The sequence below is a fragment of the Apaloderma vittatum genome, unplaced genomic scaffold (genome assembly GCF_000703405.1).
Source record: "Apaloderma vittatum isolate BGI_N311 unplaced genomic scaffold, ASM70340v1 scaffold16307, whole genome shotgun sequence".
NCBI classification, from domain to species: domain Eukaryota; kingdom Metazoa; phylum Chordata; class Aves; order Trogoniformes; family Trogonidae; genus Apaloderma; species Apaloderma vittatum.
In genome coordinates, this window is record NW_009727960.1 from 43,890 (window position 1) to 62,170 (window position 18,281).

General features: G+C 38.8%; 1 protein-coding gene across 1 annotated transcript in view; it reads right to left on the reverse strand.

Annotated features, from left to right (window-relative positions):
- Positions 1-18,037, reverse strand: part of TTC26 (tetratricopeptide repeat domain 26) — a gene marked incomplete at its 5' end in the record, with an annotated part of 45,801 nt that extends 27,764 nt beyond the window's left edge. The window contains 6 exons of the mRNA XM_009873914.1: positions 437-511; positions 913-1,084; positions 2,307-2,452; positions 4,057-4,106; positions 11,660-11,774; positions 17,945-18,037. Coding sequence (XP_009872216.1) covers positions 437-511; positions 913-1,084; positions 2,307-2,452; positions 4,057-4,106; positions 11,660-11,774; positions 17,945-18,037 — 651 coding nt within the window. The remainder of the gene's footprint in view (positions 1-436; positions 512-912; positions 1,085-2,306; positions 2,453-4,056; positions 4,107-11,659; positions 11,775-17,944) is intronic.
- Between the last annotated feature and the right edge of the window lie 244 nt (positions 18,038-18,281).

An 18,281-nucleotide genomic window follows, 5' to 3' on the forward strand; every position in this document is an offset into this window, starting at 1 on the left:
CTCCTTGTTAAGTACTTTTTGGATGAAGAACATTTTCCCAAGTTATCTTAATTCCACTGACATTATTATCTTACTAAATAAGAGTTCAGGGTCACGTATTCAGACTCGTTTCTACAACGTCCTTATTGTCTAGGCTCTACAAAATACTTCGCAAAGGTATTCTTACAGGACATAAATTCTTTTAACATGCCTTTGGGGATAAAACCAACATTATTATTATTATTTTCCTGACACAGTCTCAACTGATAGGGAAAAATTCCAGGGAAAAGAATACACTTGATGGCACATTGATTATACAATCTGCAATGGGACAGATATGGCAGCAGAGATTCAACAGAGTCTGCAGATTTCAAAATATTCCCTTTTATTAGTCATCAAGTAAAGCTCTACAAATGAGTGCAGTTCATATTAAATCAGAGAAATATACACTACTCACCAGATTGTGCTTAATAAGCTCCTTGCCAAATTCAAAAGACGATGAGGCACTGTCTGTCAAGTTCTTGAGCTCTGCCTGGAATGACATACATTCCAAAATTTTACCATGAAAACCAAAAAGCACACAAGCGTAAACGGAGCTCATATGAGCCCCAAGGCTGACAGAAGGACATCTCCAGCAGTACTGGGTCACTGGAAGATTTTTGCTTCCCACTTCCATGCGATGATTTTAGCAATTGGTTAATACATATAGACAGAAGGTCAAAATGGACTGAGAAAAGGGTTAAGACCACTGTGCATACATGGGGACAGATGGCTTAATACCAGGGAAACTGCAGTAGGCGGCCTTCCTAAGAGAAGGACACAGTGACAAGACCATTACCAACAATGCTGATTAAGACAGATAACAAAGAAAAGAAACCTGTACAGAATCTTGAACTAAAGTCAAGCTAAACAGAGAGGCTGTCTGATAGATACCTCAGCTGCTTTCCCATTGTAAAGTCGGAAATGGTTACAAGCCTTAAGGTTACGAGCAATGGTGCTGTCGGGAACTTGCTGAAGATACACAGCTAGCACTTCCTGCGATACCTCGTAGTATTCCAGTTTGTAATAGCACAGGGCCACGTATACATTCAGAGCCAGGTATTCCCTGCAGGAAAGAGGATTAAAGAGAACATTCAAGTCCCTCCAGATCGTTATACTACAGAACGTTAAAATCAGCGATAAAGCTCTCGCATGTCTATACATCTTTTTACAAGGACATCACAACTGGGTTTGCTGAGAAATGCTTAGAGCTTTTAGGACTCTAATTTGTTAGCTGACATTGCACAGATTCAGATCCAGATTCCAGCTATTGTTTTCAATGGCACCTACTGCAGCTTTAGAGAAGTAGAAAACCTTTGGTTTGCAAATCTGGGAAATGGTGGCAACTTCACACTGAGGAAAAGCCCAGAACATGAGCGCTGTGTTTGGCCTGGCAGAGTAGGATTTTCTATGCAATACATGCATAGACATTTAATACGCACATAAAACTTTGAAAATATTTTAATGGATCTTATTATCTTATACCAAGTATGATTATTTAAAACAAATCCTTGCCATAACAAGCTATCAAGCCAGAAGAACTAGACACAGAAATAAGACAGGCATTTGTGGAAAAAGTAAGTAAAAGGATTATTGTTATGAAAGTTACTCATTTAGCTTTGAGCGATTGCTTCTACATGACTTAGAAGTCAAAAACTCTTCCCCAAGCATTACATAACATACTTACATACATTATGATGGACTTCTCTGAATCATTCAAGACGAGATCATGTCAAGACTGTATGCTGGGATGGCAGTTTCTATTTTATTAAACAATACTTAAGAATTCGATTTGTTCCTTGTTAAATTTTGAACTAAAATATTGCACAATATGATAGGAAAAAACATCAGCAAGTGTTATAGCAGGATAAATAGAAATGGAAAAAAAAATCAGAGTTAAAGGAATGCAAAGAACTCTACTCTTTAAATGGAAGTTTTCTTAGAAAGGCTAAAAGGTGAAGGAGAAGACAATAATCACAAGCAAGCAGATGAAAATAAAGAAAAAGATAAAGCAGGTACACAACTGTTTATCATTTCAGAAGATGCAAGACTTCAATTAGTTTCAGGAAAATATCATTAAAAGAAAGCATCAGAGAACAGACTTTTTAAACATGATTTTCTCAATAATGCTTTACAATGAACAAAACTGAGGGGGCTGCAACTTGCGCACATTTTGCGATGGGAAAGGGACACAGCAATTGGGGAAAATTCCTACTTTCAGAAACCAAACAACTAAATGGAAATCAGATACCAGACCGTGCAATAATATTTAGTGTAGAGATGCCCACCGATTATCAAGAAGAATGCGTTTGTAGATATCAATAGCTTCTTGGTAGTGGGACCGCATGTAGTGGATGGAGGCCAAGCTAAGCTGATCTTCTGTAATGTCTTGCAGATTCTGGTGAGAGCTCATCAGTTTCTTCTCATCGTTGAACTAAAAAGAGTGCGACATATTCTCAGAAGAGTTCAGCAAGAAAAATGTTTTAATTAGCTGGATTAGTTTTGTCCTTGCTGGCAAGCAGCAGGTGATTCATATTAAACATCTGGAAAAACTCTGTTATTTTAAAGTTAATTTGACCAATGGAGAAAGCCAAACATTAAAGAGGCAGACCAGTTGAAACTAGATAAATGTGAGGCTAAAACTAAGTACACATTTTCCTTCAAGGTATGATTTAGACATAATTGCATGCCACATGCCTTGATGGATAAGAGGAGAAGAGCTTGATTAATTATTTCACAAACAGAATTTTGCAATACAAGATCTGACTGTTATTTGAGCCAGCGGAAATTTTGCTGTTTGCAGATCCAAATCTTACTGCTCATGGACAGCAGAAAAATGCAAGACTTGCCAAGACACAAGCACTAATTTTCACAAGACTTCTTTACAGCACTAACAAATTCTCTTTCATCATCCTCTTACAATACCAGCTTTTTTAACTAAATGGTCTATTTTTAAAAAGCATTGCTGCATAGTACATAATACACATGAGGATAAAACCAAGGAACAGAGTTAAATGTTCCTGTTATATTTGTATTAGAACAGTAAAATGTAGGCTATTCACCTCATCAGTCTACTCAAATCACTTATTCCAGTGCTTCCCTTTGCTGGTTCTGCCGATTTAACAGTAATTATGAATTTCTCTCACTCACAAATTCTATCTTATGTATTTGTTTTTCATCTATCTGCTCTTTTTTTTCCAAATCCTTTTCCTCCCTCTTTGAGCCAGTCACAGAATGATACTCCAGTGCAAAGGAAAGAGAAGTTGCTTAACAGAGCTAAAGGTAATGGGTTTCATAGTTTCGTAAAACTAGGAATTACTCAACTTCTCTTTATTACAGATAATATGTAAGTGCCAGTGCCACTGCAAAAATATTTTTAAGTTTTCTCCCTTAAGCTTAACAGAGATTTAAGTACAGAGAATCTGACATCAAAGCTAACACCCAGGATTTATATTTTCTTTCATCTCAGTTTCTTCAGCAGCACAATATTTGTTAAGTATAATACAGGATAGTACAAAACAAAATTTAAGGGAAGATAGCTATGTGTGGTAAGTGAAATAAGCATTTAATTGTTGTTGAAATTAAAGTAAATTTCATACTATAAACAATATTACTTCTTGGCTACTGAATAACTTAAGAGGATCAGTAACAGGATATAGACAATTTTGGTCATATTGCTAAGTCCAAGACAGCTGTAAGTTAGGAAAATTCGGTACACTTCAATGAAAAATATAAATTTCTGATTCTATTCAAGTTCCAGGTTCCTCATGATTGAAAATACCATCAGGTTTCTGTGATACGACTTCTGTGAAGTGTGTTGGTAAGACCTTCCTTAGATACATGCTGAGGGCATCTATTCTGAGATCATGTTTTCACACTTGCTTTCTCCTCCACATTTTAATATAGTAGGGTGGTTATGGAAAACATTTGTTCACCTGCCTGCCACCAAACATCTTAATTATTCTGCCAGGTTGCCAGCATAAATTACACATTGCCAAACTGAAAAGAAACAAAGCATGAGTGAAGAAGATATCATACCTTATGTGCCAGGTGAAAGAGTAAACGGTTCTGGAGACGACTCTTGGGTGCTGGAAGGAAAATTCAGTAAGTATTGCTGCAAAGAACAACTCAGGGTGCCTCTTCTATTTTTAATTTTGACTTTCATTCTCAGTAGACATACATGCACCTATATTCTTTTATTATCTAGCCCAAGTACAGTTCTTTATTGACAGAGCCTTTGCAGATCATGTCCTGGGGCAAGTTCTACCAATTTTAGAGCAGTTAGAGGCCTTCCTGCTTCCTATCTTGATTTCCTGACCATTTCTTTTGAAATCCTTTTGAAATAAATTTTCATTGGCCTCTGTCTTCCATGAACTTCAAAAATTTATCAATTGCACTATCATTTCCCTGCAACGCCTTCTGGGTATTTCTCTGGTGGTTTTTTTTTTTTTGGTGACACACAGCACAGCATCTTTTACAAAATAAAAAGCAGCAACAGATAAACTCATAGTCAAGGCTTCCATAATGTATCACACTGGAAGTAAGGAATCTTGTCAGCTTCCAGTGTATTGCAAAACCCACTGCTGCTACCATGTTGTTATGCATGCGCATTGTATTATACTTAGTTCTGGTATTTCTTTTGTCCTTAGGAACAAAAGGCACATGAAAGAATTCTGCAGTTAGAGCAGATAAGATTCAAACTAAGATACAATTCAAGATTTAAGGGAGATATCTCCTTTCCAGAGCCACTAAAGTTCATGAAATTTCTTGTTCTAGCAGGATTAGGAATTCTATTTATCTCAATCCACATGACACAAACTGATAACTCTAGAGCTTTAAATCACTAGAGAGCCTTGTGCTTCACTGAGAGTGACAAAGATCCTTCGTCCAAGAGAACTCCTCATTTATTTTGCAAGCAATCTTCCAAAAAGTCTTCCCTTGTTTCCTGTATTTTCTTTAGCTTACTCAGTTAACCAGCGCTCTCACTCTTGCTCAGACCAACCAGCTGGCAACCTATGTTCCACAGAGGGGATGTACATGGAATCTTTAGAAAAATCAGAATTGCTTACTGTGTTTATGAAGTCACAGAAGTGCAGAGCTAGCAAAGCAACGGCCTGTAACACAAGGCTGTAATTCTTCTGACATCCTAAACCATGAAAGAGGGCTCAAATCACCAAAACCTCTTCCCTCCTACCCTCCAAGACAGGATTTTTTAGTAGTAAGTTAGATTTTATTTTTTAAACAGCAATTTAGGGACAGATTTCCAGAATTCTTACTCCTTCTCTACGTACTAAGAAAATTTTACAACTCAGTGGACAATGCCAAAATCCAGGCCATTCTCACTGTGTTGCCAGTGTAAGACCTACTTCTGATGGGTACAGCAATTATTTCTCCCCTTTCCTCCTTCCCAAGCTGTGTTATTTAACCATGTTCCTAGAAAAGAGGACAGTGAATTGCATCTTTAAATGACTGCTAGAACAGAGAAGTCCCAAAAGGCAAAAGCTGTGTGAGAGCATTCTCACAAAACCACACCGTCTTGTGAGGTATTATAAGAGAGTATCAAGTTGTTAAGAAGCTAAATGTTCTTCCATCTAGGATGTATGTGGGAATTCTCATTAGCCCAATTATTAAAGAATAGAAAGATTTTCTGATCTACAATTAATACTGTATAAGGAGCTGTAGTATAACTGACACAATAGTACATTCTAGACATTGTTTCAGCCATTGAGTTAGAGAGTTTAGAGTACTTTAAGTTAAATGATCCTGTGGTAACTCCACATGTGTCCCAGCATTAATTGACAGGTTTTAATATCAAAGTTTTTAAGTGTTGCACATGGACCCCACATGTGCTTTTGTGCAAAACTCAACCAACCACAACCACTCTTCACAATTTGAAACATTTGGTCATCAAAGACTCCAAAAACACAAGCAGGACAGATTGTGGGATTTACATCGAAAAAAACATATTGTATAATCACAGTACTATGGGAAAAGGCACAAATGTTCTTTTTTGAGTAGGTTTTTCAGTGGTTGTTTTTTTTTTGAATGGGTTTGAGCATTAGCTTCACTGTGAAAATTGTGACTTGCAGAGAATACTCCCTCAAGAATTTAAACTGAGGAATTCTTGTTTCACTGATCAACCAATGACTGCAGTGCTGCCCTCACAAACCTGGCATCCGATCTGACATCAAAATTATTACTTACTTCTTGGCAAAAGCTGGAGGTTTGGTCCACATTATTTTACACTGAAAACCAGGCAAAAGATGAAAACTAAGTCCTGATGGTGTGCATGGATACATGGAAGGAGAAAAAATACCCTACTTCACAAGATATTTTACTATCCATTTGATATTCTTTAGAACAAGACACCACTTTTTTTTAATGTTGGCTAGAGAAGGACAAAACAAACAAACAAACAAAAATAGTCCTGTTGAACAGTAAGTAGAACCATAGAAATATTCAGTATCAGCAATTTCTTTTCTCCCAGTGCCAAATACATTTTTTAAGGAAGACAAGGCAACATATGAACATGGTCAGATCAGTTTCCAGAATTTCATTATGAATATTGGATAAAGCTGTTGTCAACCACTGAAGCAGGAAGTGATACAACTATTTCATCAGGGATAATAATTTTTAAGGGATGTTAGAATGTTTCTTTTTATTGCTCTGTCTGCCGCTACTGAATTTCATTATCACTGATCTATTAATGCCACAAAGAAGCACAATCTTCTTTTCCTGTCCCTGTCCTATTTTTCCAAGATGACGACTGTACTTTTTTTTTTTTTAACCCAGTATTAAGGAAGCTAGGAATCGTAACAAACATGATGACAGTGCTGCATGGCAACAAATTGGACCCTGCTCCAGCTCGAGTATTGGCCTTGAGCTCAAGATATCCCTGAGGTAGCTGGATATATCTCTTTCCAGCTAGGAAACACACTAATATTGCTACACTAGCATTTTTGTCATGATCAGTGCTGAAGGTCCTGGCACCAGAGTCATAGCCGACATTTATCTTAAAAGTGTTCTGTATATTTTTATGTGCTGACACTGAACAAGCACCTAACAAAGTATTTGTTAAAATGTAATGAACAGCTACAGTAAGAGTGAAAGCAGTTATCTTCACTAATTATTAACCCAAGAGTAAAGCTCGCTAGAAATGGCAGCACAGACTTGGTGGATTCCATATTGCTGCCGCGGGCAGTAAGAAGATGATTAAATACAGTCATGGACAATCTGGCATCTGTGCCCGCTCCTGAGAGTGCAAGGCAACGCTAGTCATGCATCTAACATTAACAAATCCCACCTATCAGACACAGTGAAGGCGCTAGAGCAGCGCTTCATAGAGTAACAGAGGTAGAACACATCTTAAATGTAGATAGCAGGAGCTGGTAGGAATGGAACAGTGCTGAGAAGGCTCTAGCGTGACAGCACGGAAAGTATAACCAGAGGAAAACTTATTCTCCTTTCCCTGAAAAACAACGCCCTGCTCACCTGAGTACAGGAGCTGAATGAAGCCCTCTGTGCCTCAGAACCACAGTCTCACTGGTGGAGGGAAAATGCAAGGGTATGGGAAAAATGTTCAGAAAAAACATGGTCCAGCAGTGAGGTTCACACTTGCACACACCTGAATAGCTCAACTGTTCAGAGTCTTCTTGAATGAAATTTACAGACGACGTTCACTGAAATTTTCCCATTCCTCAAATACTTAAAAGCCAGTTCAACTATGCTCAGTTACTTGCAATATATACATATATTTTTTCAGTCATGCCTAAGAATAGTAAGTTAAAGATCACTGGAGCAAAAAATTATCAATGATTCCTGTTCTGTAGCTTCCACTGTACTTTAAAAACCAAAACAAAAAAAAAAGATTAGTAGTTTTTAAAGTTTAAATATGTATAAATTGATACTTTCACTTGTGCAATTTGAAAGTTCCATACACCAAGCTTTGCTGGTTCAAAACCTCAGCTAAAACGCAACGAAAATGAACTACTGTTCTGAAGAAACACAGTACAAGCAGAAAGCAGATAATTTTGCAAGTAGGTGAATGTGCAGTCTAAAGAAAAAGAAAACCCAGCTACTTTTCCACGCCTGCTTGTAACTGCACGTTTTCACAGCTGACAACTGTCGAACACCTGGCAAACGTTAGTACATGCATAAGCAAATCTGGTTCAGAAAATGTGATTGTTCTTACTAACCCATCTCTGTTCTGCTTTTGTACAGTATTGCTCCTTCCAGTACAGGCTGTGAAATGAGAAGTATCTCTGTTCAGTTAAACCACATTCAAATATGACACATACGGAGTTGTGAATAAGTAAAGTAATTACAAAGCTTTGCCCATCAAAAATTATCAAAAATTAGAAGGGCGGGGAAAAAAATAAAGAACTTTAATGACTGGATCAGCAACACAACCCTGTCTGAGCATGAATCTTAAAGTTAATTGTAAAATTCCATTTATCCTAAAAAGACTGTTTTTCATAACAGATTTAACTGCAGCCCCACTTATGTGCCCGTTTTGTGGTTTAAAAGAACACTTAGTCCTTATGCTTTTCTTAAGGCAGTGCTAGCCAATGGCTTCTGAGAGCACTCTGCAGGCTTCTAAACGCTAGGCTCATTTGCCAGGATCCCAGTGCAAGTGTGCCAGGATGAGTTTCTCGTCCTTGTCCTTTTCCCGGAACTGGGAATGCAACATAAGATTATTTGGTTTTATAATTAAAAACAAACCAAAACAATTTATTATTACTCTTTATTAAACCAAGACGAACACTTTCAGCCTCATTTTCTCAAGACTATATGAGTTAGCATGGAAAATGTATGTTCAGTGCACAGATGCAAGAGGAGTAAACAATGCATCACTTAGCAGCTTCATGATGGGATGACTATGAAACAAGAGTACCTGACTTAAAGTAACTCTACTTTCCCCTCAGATCCAAGAACATTAGTAACTGCAATGTAAAGGGACAGCAGGGAAAAAGGAGAAGCCAGAAATATTTGAAAGGAATTTGGAAGAAAGCCTAGAGGAGATAAAGTACAACTATAATGAAAAACCTTCAAAGAAGGCCTTTTTTATTGCCTTTTTGCTCTGCTTCTTAGGTTATACTTGCAGTAATTGTGGTTTATATGACTTTTGATATACTGATTTATTCTTTCCTGAAAGAACGTACCATGAAGTTTTAATTACATAACGACAAGCTAAGGGAACACTTCACATCTATTATAAAATAAACATAAAACCTTGTTTCACAAGAGACTTTGGACTATATATCTTCTATGAAATACAATAATTACCTCATGGTTTTTAATGATAATTTCCTGATTTTTAAGTATCCTGCATATTTTTCCTCGGACAGTTAAGAATTTTCTTAGGCAACAGCAATAGTACATGGCAGGAAGGAACTTCTGTTTGATTCCTCAATATTTATTTGTGCAGAAATTCTGTTTCAGAAAGCAAACTGACAGTTACGTTCCCTTTCACACAGAGATCCCATCACTGTAGAAATACAGAATTATAGCTGAAAATAATTTTTTTCTCCCTCATTTGTTTTAGCACTATGCTACTTTCAGGGGCTTAGCACAACTGCAGCAATGAACACCAAGCGGCATGCAAGAATTCAGGCAAAATAATCCCAAAATAGCAATGGTAAGCAGCCCAGCGCTAACAATATCATTTATTCAGCAGAGTTCAAGGGAGTACTGGACAAATGGTGTTCTAGAGACTTCATCTATCATGTCTATATCCAATGAAATACTTTGCTTCTTCAGGGTCTTTGCAAAACCATGGAAGAGATCACAAAGTGTTATGACAATAATATATTGCGAACAGCCATCACTGATGCAATCCTAAAATGCTAAAAAAACCTAAAAGAGGATGTTTCTTGCAAGAAAATAAAATGCTTCAGCCTCAGTATAAGAGAGACTGAAGTGATGGGAGTGAAAAGGGGAACAGACTATGTTTGGAAGCCTTCAGTGAAGAAAGGACAAATGTTACAAATGTTCAGCTGTGACTGACTCCCCATCGAGCTTAAGTAGCCAGAAATCATCAGTACCGCAGTACTCACAAGAAAGGTTTAGCACCTCACTATAAAAACTGGCATGTTGTCCTTCTTAAATACATAAAATCAGGAATTGATATGACTAGCCAGAGCACTCAGTTATTCTCTGTTCCCTCCCTCAGTACACCCCCTACATCTTGCACTCCTTTCTTAATATTTCTGCCCTTTCCTCCAGTACCCAAGCACCACTAACTGCACCTCCCCACCCTGCCACTCACCCTGCTGCTAGGAACTAATCTGAAGGGGCACAAAAGAAATAATCAGCCCTCGCTTCCAGCTCACAGTTAATAAAAGTGCGTTCCCAGTCATGTATCCGTCATTCCTAGAACAGATTACTGTAATTCACATGATGTGAGGCTGATGAAAACGACTCCAAATGGTACAGGATGCAGCTGCTTGCTTCCTTAGGTCAAAGCGACACCTCAGGCGCTGTTGTCCAATTATTTTTAGATTCCAGTTCAAGTCCTAGACTGTAATCTCCAAAGCTCAAGTCTGTGGTACATTAAATTATTACCTGTGAATATTAGGAATTTACACGCCTCCTGAACAATATAGATCACAAAGATCTGCATGAAGCTTTTTGCATTTGGAAAAAAAACATTTTCAGTTGTGGGATTCAAGCTCAGCATGATCTTTCAGAGAATTTTAAAGGGATACGAGCTTCTAATTATTTCTAAAATATACAGAACCATAGTTTTGGAAAGGCACTCCTCCACAGTATCAAGTATTTTCTCCCAACCCTATTTTCAGTCCTTGACTAGAAGACTAAAGAAAGTAAGAGAGAAAACCATACTTCAATAAGAGTTTTAACCTAAAAAGGCAAGAGTCAGAAGTTTACTGAGAACATCACTACTATTAATTCTATTTAGAAAGCACTGAGATACTATGGTTATAGGAAACAATATAAATCACTAAGATGAATAGAAAGTGATGGGTAATAAAAGTAAACTGCAGGAACACTTTTAGGCAGCAAAAATTGCCTTGGAATCTGATTTTCATTTCTCTTCTGCAAACAATCCCATGGATGTTCAGATTAAAGTAGAACTGTAACAATTTGAACGCAGTGAACTTCACACTCTGAAGAATCAGATACCTAATATCTGACTTAGAAGGCAACAACACCACCTATTAAGTTCCTCAAACTACCTAAACAAAGTTCTTGTCCACATCAGGGAAAATGCTGAACTCTCTCAGATGTTAATTTTTTCTGATAATTTCACTAGCCTAATTAGCTTCATCCGCACTGGCTCAGAAACATGGAATCACTCAAAAGAAAAGTAACTTTCTGTTGCTGGTCAGCATATGCTGGGTTTTATATTTATCAATTACTGCGAGAAATTATTTCTCTTTCAGTTCCAGCTGCTCCACCTGGTCAAGGTATTTTTAGGAAACAAACTGCATTATAACTCTCATGTCAAATAAATAAATAAAGCAATAAATAGATACCCCCTCCCAAAAACCAAAATGAAAAAACCTTTGCTCAAAACTATTCTTTATTTCTATGAAAAAAGCACATTGGATACTTTATCTGGAAGTCACTTTAAGTGCTCAAGTCAACAAGTAGTCCTTTCCATCAGAGACATACATCTCACCTTTCAAGGCTGCTTGTTCAGCTTGTGTGTACATCCCCAGAAAGAAGTATGTGCAGGCAAGGTTCACCCAAACATCTGGACTGCAAGATGGTTGTTTGGTTAAGGCCTCATATTCCTGCAACAGAAGAGAGGGTTGATTTTTTAAAAATGTGTAATAGCATAGACTTGTATTAAATATCATTCTAACTTCTCTGCCAGTCAAAGCCTGGCAGCCACAAACACCAGGGAAATTTGTGAATATTTACTGGACCAAGTGTTAAAGATGCTTTTATAAACCTCTAGTATAGATTAAAACAGTGGTCTCCAAAGTGGGGTGTGTGCACCCCAGCAGGTGTGCAATACAATACCGTCAGGTGCAGAAATAAATTTTGTTTTGTACTACTAATAACTAAAACAAAAATTTTAAAAGTGTTTATTTAATCTCATATTTTTAAAATTTCTATTTTGTGTATGTTTCATAATTACATAACATACCAGTAGAGTAGTACATATATATAATCTATAGATAGATGCATGTATATTGGGGAAGCGTGCTCAAAAATCTTTTACTGATCAAATCTGTTTGGAGACGACTGCATTAGAATACAAGACTACAAGTCAGGCATTGGGCAAATTCAAGATTTCATAACAGATAAAGATATAATTGTAGCAAATATTACTAAACTGTGCCTAACTTTACCATTTCCCATTTTAAGACTTGCAGTCAACAGCTATACAAAACCACTAGATACCGTACTCTGACACTTCTTACACATCCATATTCATTACATATCCCTTAATACTGTCATATAAACTGTTTAATTTCTTGTTATTTGTGAAACAGTAAGACACTTAACAATCAACCTTTCAACCTGCTTTTTTAATGAAGAAAAACGTTGCAGCTATGAAACAGTGACATTCCTGAAGCTCATCGCTGCTCTGCATAACAAAAGGCACTAAAACTAGAGGCAGGGAGACCTCTCAGTGCCTTTGTTTCCTCTCAGTTTTCCTTTAAGTTACTAGGAAGGTCCCTCCCAGTGAAAGTGCCTTCTGCTGCTGCTCCTGCTCTCCATCCAGCCACGTCCAACAGGCAGCGTAAGGCAAAGCAGGAAGCGTCACGCAAGGTTCTCACAAGACCTGCTGAAAGAGTGCCATCCATACCCTTCCAACCACCATAACCCTCTCATCCCTCCCAGCCACGCAACCACTGTCTGACTCCAAACTCCTCCTCCAAACATACAAACTGGAATTTCCTTCTGCCTGAGGAGAGTTTACCTGATCGTGCCACTATGGGTGAATGTATTCTTACCCCCGGGGAAAGGCACAGATGTATATATGTACCACGAGACGAAATCAGCTATGCCCAAAGGACAGTGAACCCCAAGAACAGACACATGCTGACAACAGTGAAGTTTATAGTTTGCAAACATAACGCAGAAGATATTGGTGAGGCATGTCCTTAAAAGCCAGCTTAATCTTGCTAGTCTTTCAAGGACTATCTGTCCTTCAAGAAGACCTAAAATTAATAAACAAACAAACAAACAAACAAAGAAAAGTTTAAAAGAAAAAAAAGAGAGAGAACACTTACATAAAGGCCACACTTTCCTAGTGAGGCTAGTTTTATCTTGATGTAGGCCAGTCATGGAGCCCTGAGAGACAGGCTGCTGCTGTTTATGTGGACCATCTGGAATCTTTCAAAATCTGTTCAGATTAAATGCCCCCAAAGGTCTCTTTTGGCTATGGCTTCAGGCAGATTAATCAGAAAAGACAAAGTACATAAACACAAGTCATGTTCTGGCTTGGCCATTCAAAGCAAGCAATAAATAAAGAGCGCTCTAGCAGTACCAATGTGAATCTACTGAAATACAGTAAATAAAAATGGGGACTATTAGTGCTCCTTACCCTGTAGTTCCCTGCCATGAGCCCAGACTATGTGCTGTTGCCCCTTTCCTCACTAAAAGGCACTCAGCACTAGTCTCTTAAAGACTACTTCACAAGAGCTTTTCCCTCTCTTCTCAAAAAAACCCCAAACAAACGAAATCACAACAAAACCAAACAGACTAAATATTCCAAGAGCTTTCCCAGCAGCCAACCTGTGGCATATTTTTGCCAGTTAGGAGCATAACAACTGCATAACACTCTCTTACACCTCTCTCCCTTATCCCAAGACACACACACTTTTCCTTAAAAGCAGGCTGCCAGGTTGATTGCCTACAACTATGGACACCTACTGACAATGCTGAGGTCAGCAGGATTCTACTTAGTGCCCTTATTACTTTTCTGGATCTTCTAAGCCCATAAACACGGATTCTGAAGAGCCAATAAACAGGGTAACCTACAGGACTGCCCCACAAGTGCTCAAATGAGGTGTGGAGATACCCATCATAACCTGGCTACAGTCATGATAGAGAAGCCTAGAAAACTTTCCCGAGCCAAAAAGCCATCTTTCATTTTCTAGCTTCAGCTGTCAGGAACCTGTACGCTTACACTTCCAGCAGAAGCACTCAAGAGAGACCAGATACTGCTCATGGATGAACCATTACTCTAGTACAGCCCCATTCCTTTAATGATTTACTATTCGACTGAAATTATCCTGAGCAAAGTCAGGGGAGGCAGAAGGTCCTGGCCAGAGTAGAGGTGGAATGGGTCCTCGTTCTCTGCAGGAGGGAGGCAGCAGACAGTTGGAATTGTTGCCTGGAGTTTATCAGATTTTGAAAGAATCGATGCACTGAAGGCTCTGTCCCAGGGATCATTCTTTGCTCTCATGTGCAGCTGGTGGGCCAAAATGGCATTACCCTGTCTGGCAGCTGTACCATCCTGCGTGCCTAAACCCAGCCAGAGGGTGCAGAGTGCAAATGTGAAACCTGTTCTTGAATCTAAACCGGTGGTGCACCTGCCTTTGCCAATTCCTCCCTTTGCCAATACCTCAAATACGTCTTTTAGTCCTCCTGTTCATAGGCCCCAGCTGCTTCAATTCATAACATCAGGCAGCTTAGAAACAGATTCATCAGGGTAATGCTCTGATTCTGGTCTGATTCTGGTGAAACTTTTCAGGAAAGGTTTGAGATTAGTGCTATGAACAAGTCACGGCAGAAAGACAGGTGGATATTTCCCCCATTAGGGATGGTAGTTGTGGAAGGCTTCAGAAAACTAATTAGATGCTGCCATCCATTAGGGGAGTTCTGGTTGCCATCTGATGCCAGGAAGACACTAGACACTCAGTGTTAGTAAAAATCCACTTGTCAGTGAAGGAAGCTGGAAGTCCCCAGGGAGGGACTGTCACCATGACTGCTGGAACAGTCAAGTCCAGGGCAGTACCATTTGTAAACTGGTATAGAGCAATAGGGATGATTCCACCAAACCAGTGTTGGTGGCATGTCTTTTGAGAAAGAAATTTACCTACTAAGAAGGTGAAAGCGTTACTCTAGTGAAGCTGCAGTTAGTGCTCTACCTGGAGAATACCTGACTGTTAGTGTGCCTATGCTAAGAGGATGTGAATTACCTCACGTGAACGGGCCAGATATTTTGCTGTCAGTCTCTCTGAAGAAATTCTTGGAGCTGGAGGTCTGTGTGACTTTCATTTTTCCCCTGCTTCGCCCAGTAGCGCATGATGGCCACCTCATCCCAACTCCCAGGCCTCTCTGAAATTTGCCATGCAACTAGCATACTTGGCTCACTATGAAAGTATCATTATAAATATAAGGATTATTGAGCAGGATAATTGCTAAAGACACTTATCAGGTATACGGGAGAGAAACCATGAACTTGAAATACAGTGACAGGGACTATGTACTGTCACTTGCAGGCTTGCAGGAGTGTGAATCATTCAGATTTTATGTAATATCACTCTAGAGAATTGTGCAGAATCTTCTGCCTGCAGTATTTTATTTACAGTGCTCTTGGCAGTCTCAAAAGAGTGCTCCAACATCAACAGAGTATAAAGAATCAATGAATTTATCCTTGAGAATACAGCAACAATGCATCTGTATCTTCTCTGTTGAGAAGATACAGATGACACTTCAACCTTGAAGGTGATAACTGAAAGGCAATTCAGCCTCCACATTCACTACTCTTCCCTTTGATTACTACAGGCTTGGAAATTACAATTACAGTGTTCTGTCCCAAAAGAAACCAGGTTGAGGTACACAGATTCACTTCCCACATGCCACCACAAAATGACAAAGTTATCAGAACTCATCATAGTGCCAAAAATCAGTCTTAAATCTGAAAAGATGGACCCTGTGATCTCTCACTTAAACCACACATACACAAACAAACCAACCACGAACCATGCATACAAACCTTTTATTGTCCCTACTTGGACAGAAAAACAGGAGAAAGAGGACTGACTGTTTCTAAACGCCTGAATCAACAGCATCACCTAGTGGCGAATCAAACATGACAGACAAAATCTAATCTTAAAAAAAAATAAAAATATGCTGTTACTCTCATTGAAGGAAACATTTAAAATTTACTCTGGCTATAAAAGCACCTACAGGGAGTTCCAAGTATCAGAATTTATTTCAAAGAAACTACATGCTATTTTTCGTTTGTATATAAACTTTCTTTTTTTTTTTAAACTTTCACTTCCTATTAACATCTAACATCAAGGTATAAATTAACTGCAGCAACTATTACATTCACAATCTTTAAATTCCACAACTCTAAATATGAATATTAAGTTACCAGTATGTTCTATATTACTATTCTACATTCCATACTGTGTATACACAGATCCAGATAGAGATGGATCGGTTCAGATTGGACGTCAGGAAGAAGTTCTTCACCAGGAGGGTGGTGAGACACTGGCACAGGTTGACCAGAGAGGTGGTGGTATCCCCATCCCTGGAAGTTTTTACGGCCAGGCTGGATGGGGCTCTGGGCAGCCTGATCTAGTGGGGGATGTCCCTGCCCATGGCAGCAGGGTTGGAACTAGATGATCTTTAAGGTCCCTTCAAACTCTGACAATTCTATGATTCTATAATTCTATGATACTGTTAATCTGATTCACTGAGCATTTCTAACATCTCCAAAGGATACTTCTTCCTCAATTTCTTAAGGGGAAAGTGTATTGTTGTGAACTTATTTGTTAGCTTTAGAAATTTGATTTCTATCTCACATATGACTCTTGTGCTTGTGACCATGCATTACTATAGTTAAGCGCCTAATTTTATCCAAGAGGAAAAAGATCACCAGTGTTCTATAATCTATATGGCTATTTCCCTTTGCAAATACTTTATAACCTGTTTTTTACCTTACTTTCCCTGGAAGAAGTAGCAGACTGTAAAACCAACTATACTTCACAGTTGTGCTCACAGTGAATCGTGATAGAGATCTCCCTGAGCTGTCCTTGACCAAAAAGCAATAAACCTTAAAGGATGCAATACAGCATTGGATGGACCCAGCAATTCACATCAGTAAGAATACAGCAATGAGACAAGCAATACTCAGGCAGACTGACTTGTTTTCAAATCTTCATTAGTTATACACAGCCTTCTGAGTATCACCACATCACTCCAACAACAGTCCCTGTGCTGGTGTGCACACTGCAGCCCTTGGAGGTACAGAGCAAGGCAGACAACAAAAATTTGTAAGGACTTATACAGAGAAATACACTAGCACAACTAAAAAGATAAGAGATCCCAGGGACACTGGGCAACAAATTGAGTTTAACTGGAGACACACGTGGACACAAGAGAAAGAATTGCATATGAAGTCTTACACTGAAAGAAATACAACAGCCCTGGATGGTGCCAACATCAAAAATGTATGTGTATTTGAATAACTAACATATATTGTAGTGACTTAAAGCTTGAGGAGAATGTCTCATTTCATAGAATTACCTAATACAAGAAAACATAGAGAAGAACAATAAAGTATATTGAAGAGACAGGGGCATCAACCTCTGAAACAAGAATTAAAAAAGCATGTATATTACAGCTAAACTACGAAATGAAGACAAATACATAATTAAATCTGGAAAACAAAACTTTGAAAAAAAAAACAGCTGCAAAAAGGGAACGGAAAATTTAGGACACCAACAATGACATTTTAAAGGGCAAATTAGGCTACTGAGCCTAGTACGAAATCAGACAATAGATAACATTAAAGAAGGTCTACTTTCATAGGCATATACCTTGTTTTTTCAATCCAAAATGCTTTCCACAGCATCTGCCTTATTACTGTACATTTGTAGCTTAACTGTCTTGTGGAACCGTTCCCTATTACAGAACATCTTCCTGTTGTGATCCCTTTCTCACCGCATCCTGATTTCCAATCTTGAGGAGCGGGATTTCGCCACCTTACCTCCAGCGCTCTCTTGTAGTCACCCAGATGAAAGGCAGAGTACCCGATCCAAAGGTCAGCATCCTCCTCCTGCTCACCCACGTGCCGTTTAAACTTCAGAGAGAAGAATGAACATAGCAATTTCCTCAGCTGTCACATAGTCTATAAAGGCCCACAGAGAATCAAATCTTATATCACCGATGCCTTGACAGGTGCGGGTGCTGCTGGGGTGGAGCTGCTCTCGCGTTTCTGAGGGGAGCACCGGGAAACCCTCACATGCCAAACCTCGTTCTTGCGAAGCGAGGGGAAAGGCTGCGGCAGGAGGCTGCGGAAGGAGGCGAGGGGGACACAAGGCGGG